At 40.7% G+C, this 13,451-nt stretch overlaps 1 protein-coding gene across 1 annotated transcript in view; it reads left to right on the top strand.

Moving 5' to 3' along the window:
* TM6SF2 (transmembrane 6 superfamily member 2) overlaps positions 1–13,451 on the top strand; it is a 54,398-nt gene that overhangs the window by 27,634 nt on the left and 13,313 nt on the right. Inside the window, exons 2-5 of the mRNA XM_073555132.1 lie at positions 2,222–2,325; positions 3,538–3,635; positions 7,228–7,331; positions 9,951–10,033. Of these exons, the coding sequence (XP_073411233.1) occupies positions 2,222–2,325; positions 3,538–3,635; positions 7,228–7,331; positions 9,951–10,033 (389 nt within the window). The remainder of the gene's footprint in view (positions 1–2,221; positions 2,326–3,537; positions 3,636–7,227; positions 7,332–9,950; positions 10,034–13,451) is intronic.

Below are 13,451 nucleotides of genomic sequence, written 5' to 3'. Positions count from 1 at the left end.
TAACCTTTTCCTAGTGGCAGTGCTCCCCTTCCCATCCTTCTCGCTGTGCACTTTGTTTCCTTGGTGAAGCGTGACACATACAGCTCAGTACTGCGATATGTTGGGCTTTATGCTGCTGTTACTGTCTGTGTGTTACAGAGAAAGAACCGCAGAAACTTAGACATACTGCCTCAAGAGGGGAAAACTGGTAAAAAATTGCAGAATACAGGCCATATAAAGGACAGAAATGGTGTAATTTCTCATGTTCACCCGCAAGACAACTTATTCCAAAAAGCCACCTGAAGCAACAAAAAAATATAAATTATTGATCAAAATGCTTCAAAAAGAAAATAATTATGCTATACTTTTAAAAGAAAAATCCATTTTGTTTTCATAAACAATACATGAATGGAATTTTTATGTCTCAGCTCTTAAAGGGTTGTTAGTGGACCTTGGATTTTCCTTTGACCATTAATTTTAGTTACCCCTTTGTCTTGATCAACTACCTTCCTAATATTCTGACCTCAGACTGTGACCTGAGTACGCTTTTGTCTTTTCCTTTTGTCTATTACGAGCCCTCTTGGTACTGACCCTGGACAAGACTATCCTGCATCACATTGAATAGTGACTAGCGTCACAGAGATTACTTAAAGGAAATTCTAATGTTCATTTAAAGGATTAAAGTGTTAAATTGTGCTTGAGATTGTGGGGGTTTGTATATTACAAACCCATGGCATCCATACCTAATGATTGATCTCCCTAGTGTCAGCCAGGGAAGCATTAATTTTTTTTATTGGTGACCTCCTCCTGGCAGCAACATGTATTCTAGCTGCTATAAGAATGTATTACAAAAGCTTATATAAACTAAGTATAAAATCCTATGGTTATTTGGTGTTTGAAAAATGATTGCAAACATGAGTATTACAGCTTTAAAGGGGTTTATCAGGAATAATTTATTTAGGCCCACGTGCTCCTGGAACATACAGTAAACTCAGAGGAGGCCTGTAGGTAGTCAAAATCTTCTGGCTCCTCCAGCAAATTATTTCCTAATATATTGTCAAATTTACTGACAACATTTTTAAAATAAAAATTTTAATTTTATTAAACAGAACAAAAATTAAGTAATCAAGTTTCAGCATAACCCAGAAAATGTAATGAATGTCCACTTTAGATGTAGGCCTATATATTCCCATCTGTGTTTCTTAAGCTTTTACTCATGCCGAATGCTCTATTTTGACCTAGAGTCACCGAGAATTTGCGGTCACAGTTGCCATGTATGATTGCATAGATGCCCCTCCTCTACGACTCGTGAATTCTCGAATATACCCGACAACAGCCAAGACATCACTGTTGCTTGCTGTAATGTTCACATTGGAGCTCCGTTGCCCCAGCTGGCTGGACTGTCACCCTGATTATAAATTATTTAGGACCATAGGCCGGTGTCTACTATGCCTAATTGGTAAGGTAATTTGTATGTTGGCCCAGTGTTCGCCTAGAGGCAGTGATGCTGATGTAGATAGCACAAATCCAGTGATTTGGTGCAGTTTTTACGTGTGCTATAGTTGTGACCTCACCACTGCAGCCTGTGAACAAGGACAATGCAGTGATGGAGCAGGGGAGGATAAGTGACGGCTGAGTTTATTTTCAAGGAATGCAAGCCAATGGCCCTTAAAAAATATTACCGGAAAACCCCTTTAAAGGGAACCTAACATGTAAGACATGCTGCCCTATCCATGGGCTGCATGTATCAGACCGTGGCTGTATGATTTCGTTCATGTATGTGTAACTCTGAAACGCTGTAGTGTTTCAGAGAGAACCTAATTTAAATAGCCGGCGGGAACTAAGCCACATGGGAGACAGGATGGACAGGGTCCCCAGCAGCTTCTCCCCACTTGCTGCCCTGCAGTGACACATCTCTCCATTTACACACAGAAGAAGAGACCTGTCACTCTAGGGTAGTGGGTGGGGAGAAGCTGCCATGGACCCGTCTGTCCGACTAGTGAATCGAGCAGCATGTTTCAGCTGTCAGGTTTCCTTTTAGATATGCAATTGGAATACCAGAACTTTTTATCCTCTGCCTGGTCCACATGTCTGAAACGTGTTCATATTTCCTGACAGCTACTAAAACAAAGTGGTAAATTATCGGGGTAGATTTGATGGAACGATGAAAGTAACTGTCTTTGCGGATTATGGTGCAGACTCATGCCTCAGGGTCTGATCATACATTTTGTCCTTGTTTCAGTCCACTTGTCATAGCTGGCATGGGAGTGCTGGTGCTGCTGTCCTTGTTGGTCGTGTTATTTTTCTTTGCACAAGGAAACCCACCCAAAGATCCTTTATTTTATGGTAAGCAAAACACCAACTTTAGTTTCCCAATGATAAGAACACCTTGGGGATGCATTGCTTATACATGATTCTTTGCATTAAACTTTAGATTAATTCTGAGTGACTAGTGTTTCATACAGAAAACAAAAAAAACAACCTCCACCAGCAATGAAAATTGTGTTGTTTTTTTTTTTACACTCCTGCTTTCATTTCAGTTTCTACGGGGTGATAATTACCCGCTATAACATATCTAGGCAGCGACTGACCTCTGCGTAGGCAACTTGTGGTGTCGCTTACCCCTGTGACAGGGGAATTTTCCAGTAACCCAGCAGCCTTTCCCCTGAAGTGAGCACACTGATGGTGACACTAGTGCAGTTTAGGCGTCGCTGACCTCTAAGGCTGTATGCACACGCTGCGGATTAGGTGTGGATTCATCCGCGCGGATTTTGTAAAATCTGCAGGTGAAACCGCAGGTCAAAAGACCTGCGGTTTTACCTGCGGATTGCTCTGCAGTTTTGCCCTGCGGTTTTTCATCTCCTCAATGGAGGAGATGGCAAACCGCAGCAGAATCCGCAGAAAGAATTGACATGTCAATTCTTTCTGTGGATTGAAAACCGCAGATAATCCACGCGGAAAATTTTGCACCGTCTGCATTGCGGTTTTTGATTCCCATAGGGAATCATGGTACTGTACACCGCAGTAGAAACTGCTGCGGGTCCGCAGCAGCCAAAACCACTGCGGAACCGCAGCAAAATCCTCAGCGTGTGCACACAGCCTAACATTTGCTCCATCCATGCCACACAGAGCAGCGCCATCCCATGGCTACGGATCAGCCTCAGTCACAATAATAGAGGCCATTACTTCAGCGCAGACCAGTTATTGACAGGACGGAGCAGTTCTCACTGGTGTTCAGTGGTCCCTGTGACAGCTGCATTTTTTGGACAGCACATTAGCAGTTTATCAGTGGCCTCAGGAAAACTATAAAAGCTGTCCATCTGTATAAATCTTTTATTCTGCTAGCAAGCACTGAAGTGGGAAGACTTGTTTCACCTTAGTTTCTTTATATGGGTTTAATGTGTCTTAAAATGCTCTGTTTCATTTGATGTTGTGACTATGAAAATATTTCATTTGTTTAATGCCTCTGTCCTCCTGCTTGTCTATTAAACATTGGCATGCCACTTGTCCATTTATGAATATTTATTTCCTTCCTTTCCTTTCTTCAAACATATTTAGTCTTCGCAATCTTCTCCTTCACAAGTGTCATCGACTTAATAATCTGGATGGAAGAAGACGGCTACATCAGCGGATTTATGGAGTTCTACATGAAAGAGGTGAGCATTACAGTCAAGTGCACAGTCACTGCAGATGTGTCCTTCTCTCTAGGGTTCTCCGAGTATGGCTAATGAATTTCCACAAGAATTGCTCCTAAGAAATGGCCACCTGCTTTGAGTTTTTGCCAGTTTCAGTAAGATCCATATTGACTTTCAGCTTAAGCACTTTGTCTTCCTATAAAAAAAGAAACTGCAGGGATTGTTGGCCTAAACTATCTACCATAAGTACAGTAAGTGATATTAATAAAACAGCACGGCAGCTAGAAACATGAAACTAAAAAAATTGATTTTGACACATGGAAATATGTTTCATTCATAGCATGGCTAAAAACCTTTAGAGCCACCTGAGCGGAGGTGCTGAATATGCCGCCTCAGTACAGAAAGTATCCATTATACAGCTATTGAAGTGTTTATACAGCAAATTTTGCCTCGTGAGAACTATTTTTTAAAACAACAATTATTTCTGATGAATTAAGATTGATTGAGCCCGTTATAGATTTTTCAGTATATCTGTAAAGCAGTACCAGAGTCTGTAACAGATGTGCTGAATTATGCATGTAGGCAGTCAGTATATACCTCCTATACAAGTGCTGTGTCAGCTTTCTCAGTCTTCCAAAGAATGAGCTCTTGAACACTGAGTGAGTTTTGGATTTTCTGTGATTTTACATATGGAAAACAAGTACGACCTGTGTCATCTGCGCTCTTCTTGATCACTTGTGTTTGGAGGAACAGCATTTAGTAGGAGTATCCTCTTTCTGAAGATCCGAGCTTTCAATCCTTTTCTGTTGTTTCCTGTTGTTTCTCGTAAAGGGCACACTGCGAGCCACCGACGCTCTATTGTAAACCATCACAAATTCTGGTATGTCTTTGGGAATCATTTCTAAACTTGATAGTCCAGTGCCGGAAAAAAGGGTCAAATGAAAAGCTTTGTTCTCTCCAAATAGTAATGCAAAGCAGGTTGAGCAGAAAGCATAAAGGCACGTGTATGTTTTTTACATAGTGCCTACTCTGTTTCTGTGTTCAGTTTATATCAGCTGATTAGATTCATGCAGGCCTCCAATAATGTGTCCATGAAGTATTTAAAATAGAGCCTTTTTTGGCCTGATTAGTCAAGAGTAAACAATGTGATTGCTTTCTTGACACCATTAAAAGAAGTGAGAGCCTATAAAAAGTCAGTGTCAAGTCTATCTCACTAATCTTTCTGAGCCTGTGGCCTCAGATGGATGTAAAAGGGAGAAGCACAAAGACACTGAAGCTGGCTGGATCTAATATATCGGCAACCCTTCTTATACCTCCAAAGAAGCCATATTCAGCTATGAGAGAGGGTGGCGAGCCACTTCCTGAGTCCCCTTGAATAACATGCAGCTCCTGCCTCCCCCACTGTAATTACGTCTAGAGCCCCCATGAACAGTATAATAACAGCCAAAGCTCCTACCCCAGAAATGACACCAAAGCAGTATACCTATATCCATTTTACCCCCATTCGGTATTCTTGCATCAAGCATTCCCACCACACTATTGCATCCAGCTTCAAGCATCTCCTCTATTTGGCAGTGTCCTCCTATGTCCAGTTTAAAAAATGTACTTAATTTATATGTCCAACCCCAATGCCAGTATGTGTGCTTCCAGATTGACTCTTCTGTTAGGTGCAACTCAAAAGTCTGTCAGACAGCCGCACCTGGGAGCCATATGTGGCTCCTGAGCTACAGGTTGGGGATCCCTGCTCTAAAGCATTGAGCCTACTCTATGTAACCCAACAAATTGTACATAGTAATATAATTAAAAATCTCTCTTGTCTTGAGAATGGAGAGGATTTTTATAGGTAAATTGCAAAAGTTGCTTGTTTTTAGAAGCACTTGGCACTTTTAATGATTTAAGAACACAAGACAACCACTTTAAAGGTAGCCAAGCAGCCAGGGCTGGAAAAATGAAACGCCCAAAACATCCTGATTTATATAATTAAGACGAAGATTTACATTTTAAGCTGAAAACCACATTACCACTTCAAGGAGAAAAAAAGGAATCTGGTCATAACAGCATGAACATGCACTTAGCACACTGTGCTCATGTTGGTGGATTCACGCAGTCTGTGTTGTAACCAGCAGGCTAATTATTTCAGAGGAACTGTGAAGAAGAACTACGGTATCTAGTGAGAGGATTTTATGTCTTCTCTAGATTTGTGGAAAGATCCTAAAGCTGACAGCCCTCTTATTCTAAGTTTTAAAAAATGGAGGCGGCACACCAATAGAGGGGTGAAAAACTTGTGTTTTTTAAATAGCCCGTAATGGCAACGTTTTGGTTCTAAATGAGAAACTTTCTCAAGCAATGCAAGTGTGCACTTGTTTTATAGATGCTTCAATTATACAAGTGATTAAAAAATATTATATAAGAAAGACGTCACAATAGTAATAACATGATATATAAACAGCAAACAAGTGTAAAACATACAAGTATCATGTTCAAGTGCATAATAATCACAAAAATCAGTTCATAAAGCATAAAAGCCATTAAACACGTGAAAAAATTATATATAGCTACGGTATTACTCCCCCCATCATGTAGTCACAAAAATGCCATTTCCGGCGTCCTTACAAATCAATTGTGCATGTCTATAACATAAGAATAAGGAGAGAAAGGAAAAAGATCACCGCGCGTTCGCAAAAGTTCTCTGAAGTCTACTGCACATCTTAGTAATGGATTAGAATAAGGGTATGTACAGACATTCGGTAATTGGCAGCACTTTGGACGCATCATGTTCGCCGCGTCCAAAGCGCTGCCGGCTACTGAACGCAGGTGAATCCGCATGTGTTCCTTTAACCGTGCAGAATCACGGTATCCAATACATTGTATGGATGAGATTTACCCTGCGGAGATTTGCGTCTTCACAAGATAGAGATGCTGCGGTCTGGAACGACGCGCTGTATGTCCGTCTCTGCGGGTGATCCGCGGGTGTCTGTGCATGCTGTAACATCTGGATGCTGCAGGTTGGACGCTGTGCAAGTACTTGGCGTCCAACCCGCAGCATTTACTGACCGTGTGCAAGATGTGCGCATGCGCTGGAGTCGTTAATGGCATATTAATATTAACAAAAGCTCCAGCAGGGTTCACACATGACTCACAAGCACTTTAGGTTATTCGAACCCACAAACACCATATTTGAAAGGGGAAAAGACCTTTGTTTACCGGAAATATAGAAATGTGCATTTATTAATTTGCCAAATTTAGTGAATAGCTATTAAGATAGAGGATTTATATTAACCTGACCATACAATAGCAGGACAAATCCAACAGTATAACAGTATGGTTGGCAACAGTATGTATACCAGCCCCAGCTCATGGAGGGTTTCTCTGTGACTTTTGGGTTTGGCCTGTTATTTTATGTGGCGGATAATATAAATCCTATGTTAGCAGCATATTGGGAGTTGTAGTTTTACAGCAACTGTAGTGTAGGTATTTATTCCTGGTCTATGCCATAATATCAGGGACATAGTATCTTAGTCACGTTGCAATGATGTGCTGACACAGCAGGCATCTGCGAGAATTATACTATTTAAATTAATATAGATTTGCTGATATCACTTTCTACCTGTAGGGGGAGCCATACCTCCGTACTGCACATGGAATGCTTATTTGCCTGTGGGATGGGACTGTGCATTACCTGCTTTACTTGATAATGTTGGGAGCAATTGCTCAGGGGTAAGTAATGGAATTATTTGCTCTGGGATTTGGATATGTTATCTTCACATTTCTAAGCTTACTAGGCAAGTCTTAAATTAATGAAAAAATATAAGCTTTAACTTGTGAGACGTCATTTTCTTCCATGTATTCAGAATCGTGGAAAAACCCATTGTTGAAAAATATAAATTTATATTTTTCAAACTATAAGGATCAACAATGTTTTGGTACCAGAAAATAGGAAAACATGTCTCTGGTCATCTAAGGAAGTATAGGGGGCACCTTAAATTCATTTTCATATTTTTTTCTTTTGTGTTTCTCTGTTACTCATTTAAAACAACTTGTGGCAAAGCATGTGGCAGAGGGGTTGGGGGAACAAAGGATTGTTAAGAACATTTGCAAAATTGAACCAACATCAATTTTGTCTGATTCAGCTTTGCATAAAACTCAATAAAAGAGATACACTGTGGAAGAGCATACAGGAGAAAGCAGTACCTATTATTATAAAGCTGAATCCTCTTACAACAAAGACTAATTGCCGTCACAGACAAATGTTGAGGTTGGCCCGGAGGTGGATGGTGCTGTTCTTGGGGGCTTTAAATGTCTGCACAGATCTCTCCACGACCGCTATATGCGTTTAGCTTCTGCTTCCCTGTAATAATCTGATCAGCTTCCCTGGTCGGTGCTGGGTAGTGGGAGGAATAAAACTGGAGCAGCACAGTTCTCTCAGTAATCAAGCTAAGAACTTTTATTAGTGCCCGGTCATTAAGGAATCAATCATGGGGATGAGGCTTTCCCTCTTGATTATAGACAATAAGACTTTTTTTTGAAGATAGTTTTATAAAAAAAATAATCTAATAGTCCAAAAATACTGTTAAAATGGTGGAGAAAAGGTTGAATTTAATTTGCCCCAGGTCTTTTTTTTTTCAACCTATGTAACTGTTATCAAGCATGATTAGTTTGAGATAACCTGATAGTCCACACATGGACCAGTGCTCCATTGGGTCAATATGACTGTCATAGTATGTGGTCTCCCTCTTTGCTGGCTGATGAACGTTATTTCAAACCTAACTGCCTCCATACACAAGTAAAAAAAAGGGGAGAAGCCAGCGCTGCTTGTGGTCAGAACGCAATACATAAAGTGCATATGCACATATTAATTTCTAACTGTATTTCAAAATGAGACATTTAGCAAAAAAATTGATCAATCATTTGAGCTACCTCGCCACGCCAAGGCAATCTCAAATTCGGCAATCCTACTCTACGTTTTTTATATTCGCTGTGCCATTGCGGCCTCCTATATGTATTAAAAGCAAGACCATATTAAATGCACACTATACCTGAAGCGTTTCTGAATCACTCCCATGAAGCCAAAAAAGGTGAGCGCAGATAAATGCCAACCAGGTCCAGACAGACATTTCAGGTTTAACCTCCACACTCTCCTCACCAGCAATCACAGATGAAGGGTGATACAGGCCCAGACACAGGTGCACAATTAAATAGAGCCCTGGGGCAGGGCTGGGCTGCTGTGTGTGTACAGCAGCCTAGATCAATCATAATGAATACAGAAAAAACGGCGAACGTAACCCAGCGCAGACGGCAAACGTGGTGGTCAGCCACCACCCTGTATCACCCTTTATCTGTGATTGCTGGTCAGGAGAGTGTGGAGGCTAAACCTGAAATATCTGTCTGGACCTGGTTGGTCTTTATCTGCGCTCACCTTTTCTGGCTTCATGGGAGTGATTCAGAAACGCTTCAGGTATGGTGTGCATTTAATATGGTCTTGCTTTTAATATATTTAGGAGGCTGCAATGGCACAGCGAATATAAAAAACGTAGAGTAGGACTGCCCCCATATGAGATTGCCTTGGCATGGCGGGGTAGCTCAAATGATTGATCAATTTTTTGCTAAATGTCTCATTTTGAAATACAGTTACATAGAAAGTCATGTGTGCATATGCACTTTATGTATTGCGTTCTGACCACAAGCAGCGCTGGCTTCTCCCTTTTTTTTTTACTTGATGCCTCCATACACAGTAGACTCAAGTTGTTCGAAACGGCGGATGCGCCTACAGTCTAGGGGGGCATTGCGTTCTTTTAACCCTCCCCCCAATATTATTTGGAATTCTAAATGCTAACCTTTATGTTTGGCGCCAAGACGACCTGCTCTCTCGTAGAGAACACGGGAGCGCACGGTAAAGCCGATTATTCCTGTATATGGTGTAGTCGAGACAGATCGCTGCCGGTCAAACCATCCAGACGACAGTAATGTATACCAGATGTATGAAAAGATATTTCCAACAATGTGAATCATTTTCCTTCCCCATGGAGAATAGTCTGTTACCATATCCTTCCTGTGCGATACAAAAAGTTTTCCTTGGGTGACTGTGTGATAACTGCTAGGGCAGCAAAACTATATTAATCACAACAAGAAGTGTTGTGAATAATCGAGTGTGTACTTATTGGTCAGAATTAGTTATTTGGGCAACATATAGATAATAATAGCAGTCTACGATCGCCATGCCAGATTGTTCACGGCTAGGCTAGGGTCTTGGAGGCTACGGAATGATTTTGGTACTGTCCTGTAACCTTAGCCTTCTTTCTGATAAGAAATGTTGTACTTTCATATCTTTCTGTCCAGGAAGAACTACAAGACAGTGGGTCTTTTCTGGCTGGGCTCACTCGTTATGAGCATGCTGGTGTTTTTGCCTGGCAATGTGGTTGGTAAGTCAAGTTTAGTATCTATTGTTCATCAGCTTCAAGTATCCAGCGTTTATTTATATGGCACCGCACCCCTTCATTATTTACATGGCACAGCTCACTCACTGGTTAAGGGCCGCCGGCCCTTCACTCAGTTGATTGGAATGGAAGGGTTACCAGAAGTCAAACCTGCAAAAATCTAATATTGCAACCCTTTCCTAAGGCTAGATGACCATCAGTGTTTATTCTCTCTTTTGAGAGAATCTGTCGATTATGAAGATCACATGCTAATCAATCTCTGGTCAGCGTGTGATCCGATTCTCTTGTATGAGGAGAAGATGGAGAGAAAAATGTCTTGATCCTCTCCATTCTGTCAATCCGCATAAATCTGACTGCACTCAGATATCATCAGAGTGAAGCCCTGCTATGTGTCGCACAAGCTTCAAGTCTTCAAAGCGAGACTATTGAAGCAAGTAAAAAGTAGAAAAAAAAATATTTTTAAAAATATAAAAAAAATATAAAAGTTAAAATCACTCCCTTTTGGCCCAATCAAAACAAAACAATAATAAAGAAAAAAAAATACACGTATTTGGTATCGCTGCTTCAAAATATAAAAATAAATTTTCTGATCATTAAATGGTGTAACAAGAAAAAAAATCTACACCAGAATTACATTTTTTTAGTTGCCTAAGCATTGCAATAATAGGCAATCAAAACATCATATCTACCCCAAAATGGTATCAATAAAAACATCAGTTTAAGGTGCAAAAAAAAGCCCTCACCCAGATTCAGATACTGAAAATTTGAGATGCTATGGGTCTTGGAAAATGGCTATTTTTTAATTTTTTTTAATTTTTTTTTTTTTTTTTTTACAAATTTTGGATTTTCTTGTCACCACATAAATAAAAAAGAACCTATACATGTTTGGTATCTGTAAACTCGTAATGTCCTAGAGAATAATAACGGCAGGTAAGTTTTAGCAATGGTGAACATGGGAGAAAAAAACAATTGTGGAACTGCATTTTTTTTTTTAAATTTCATCTCACATGAATTGTTTTCCCTATTTTCTAGTACACTATAAGGTAAAATCAATGGTGTCATTCAAAAGTACAACTCGTCCTGCAAAAAACACGCACCCACACAACCATTTTTACAGATAAATACAAGTTATTGCTCTGGGAAGAAGGGGAGGAAAAAACAATAATAGAAAATCTCAAGGTTGTGAAGGGGTTAAAGGCATAGGAATCAGTTATCATGTGTAGGGAAAGATGTGCCATATATAGTGAAGGGGTTAAATGTCTAAAAGTAAAAAAGAAAAATGGAAAAATCAGAATTGCTGTTTTTGATCGCTGCCTTCCATCATTTTTCCCCACTTGAGATTGTTTTCCCTTGTTTTGTACATTTTTTTTTAAATGAAGGGTGTCATTCAAAACTACAATTCATGAAGCAAAAAACAAGCCCTCATATGCCTATGTCAATGGAAAAATATAAAAATTATGGCTATTGAAATAACTTAAGAGGAAAAAAAACAAAACAAAGAATCGCCAAGTCTTGAAAGCATTCAAGAGAAATTAGTAGCTACGAATTGACAAAATTGGATCAGGCTTTGTGTCACGCAATTCTTCTTCCATCCATTCACTGGGTTATACATTTTTTTGTACATATGTCCGTTACTTTGCTGCAGAAGCAAAGCAGTGTCATATGTCCCTTACTTTGCTGGGTGAGGGCTCATATGGCCGTGACTTTGCTGCAGAAGCAGTGTTATATGTCCGTTACTTTGCTGCAGAAGCAGTGACATATGTCCGTTACTTTGCTGCAGAAGCAGTGTCTTATGTCCGTTATTTTGCTGCAGAAGCAGTGTCATATGTCCGTTACTTTGCTGCAGAAGCAGTGACATATGTCCGTTACTTTGCTGCAGAAGCAGTGTGATATGTCCGTTACTTTGCTGCAGAAGCAGTGTGATATGTCCGTGAGTTTGCTGCAGAAGCAGTGTGATATGTCCGTGACTTTGCTGCAGAGGCAGTGTCATATGTCCGTTACTTTGCTGCAGAAGCAGTGTCATATGTCCGTTACTTTGCTGCAGAAGCAGTGACATATGTCAGTTACTTTGCTGCAGAAGCAGTGACATATGTCCGTTACTTTGCTGCAGAAGCAGTGACATATGACCGTTACTTTGCTTCTGCAGCAAAGTAACGGACATATGACACTGCTTCTGCAGCAAAGTAACTGACATATGACACTGCTTCTGCAGCAGTGTCATATGTCCGTTACTTTGCTGAAGAAGGAGTGTCATATGTCCATGACTTTGCTGCAGAAGCAGTGTCATATGTCCGTTACTTTGCTGCAGAAGGAGTGTCATATGTCCATGACTTTGCTGCAGAAGCAGTGACATATGTCAGTTACTTTGCTGCAGAAGCAGTGACATATGACCGTTACTTTGCTGCAGAAGCAGTGACATATGACCGTTACTTTGCTGCAGAAGCAGTGACATATGTCAGTTACTTTGCTGCAGAAGCAGTGACATATGTCCATTACTTTGCTGCAGAAGCAGTGACATATGTCCATGACTTTGCTGCAGAAGCAGTGACATATGTCCGTTACATTGCTGAAGAAGCAGTGTCATATGTCCGTTACTTTGCTGCAGAAGCAGTGACATATGTCCGTTACTTTGCTGCAGAAGCAGTGACATATGTCCGTTACTTTGCTGCAGAAGCAGTGTCATATGTCCGTTACTTTGCTGCAGAAGCAGTGTCATATGTCCGTTACTTTGCTGCAGAAGCAGTGTCATATGTCCATGACTTTGCTGCAGAAGCAGTGACATATGTCAGTTACTTTGCTGAAGAAGCAGTGACCTATGTCCGTTACTTTGCTGCAGAAGCAGTGACATATGTCCGTTACTTTGCTGCAGAAGCAGTGACATATGACCGTTACTTTGCTGCAGAAGCAGTGACATATGACCGTTACTTTGCTGCAGAAGCAGTGACATATGTCAGTTACTTTGCTGCAGAAGCAGTGACATATGTCCATTACTTTGCTGCAGAAGCAGTGACATATGTCCATGACTTTGCTGCAGAAGCAGTGACATATGTCCGTTACTTTGCTGAAGAAGCAGTGTCATATGTCCGTTACTTTGCTGCAGAAGCAGTGACATATGTCCGTTACTTTGCTGCAGAAGCAGTGACATATGTCCGTTACTTTGCTGCAGAAGCAGTGTCATATGTCCGTTACTTTGCTGCAGAAGCAGTGTCATATGTCCGTTACTTTGCTGCAGAAGCAGTGTCATATGTCCATGACTTTGCTGCAGAAGCAGTGACATATGTCAGTTACTTTGCTGAAGAAGCAGTGACCTATGTCCGTTACTTTGCTGCAGAAGCAGTGACATATGTCCGTTACTTTGCTGCAGAAGCAGTGACATATGTCCGTTACTTTGCTGCAGAAGCAG

Source organism: Dendrobates tinctorius, unplaced genomic scaffold (assembly GCF_039654945.1).
Source record: "Dendrobates tinctorius isolate UK_male_01 unplaced genomic scaffold, ASM3965494v1 ptg000219l, whole genome shotgun sequence".
NCBI lineage: Eukaryota > Metazoa > Chordata > Amphibia > Anura > Dendrobatidae > Dendrobates > Dendrobates tinctorius.
The sequence above is the reverse complement of the archived record's forward strand: the minus strand, read 5'-3'. Positions and strand labels throughout refer to the sequence as shown.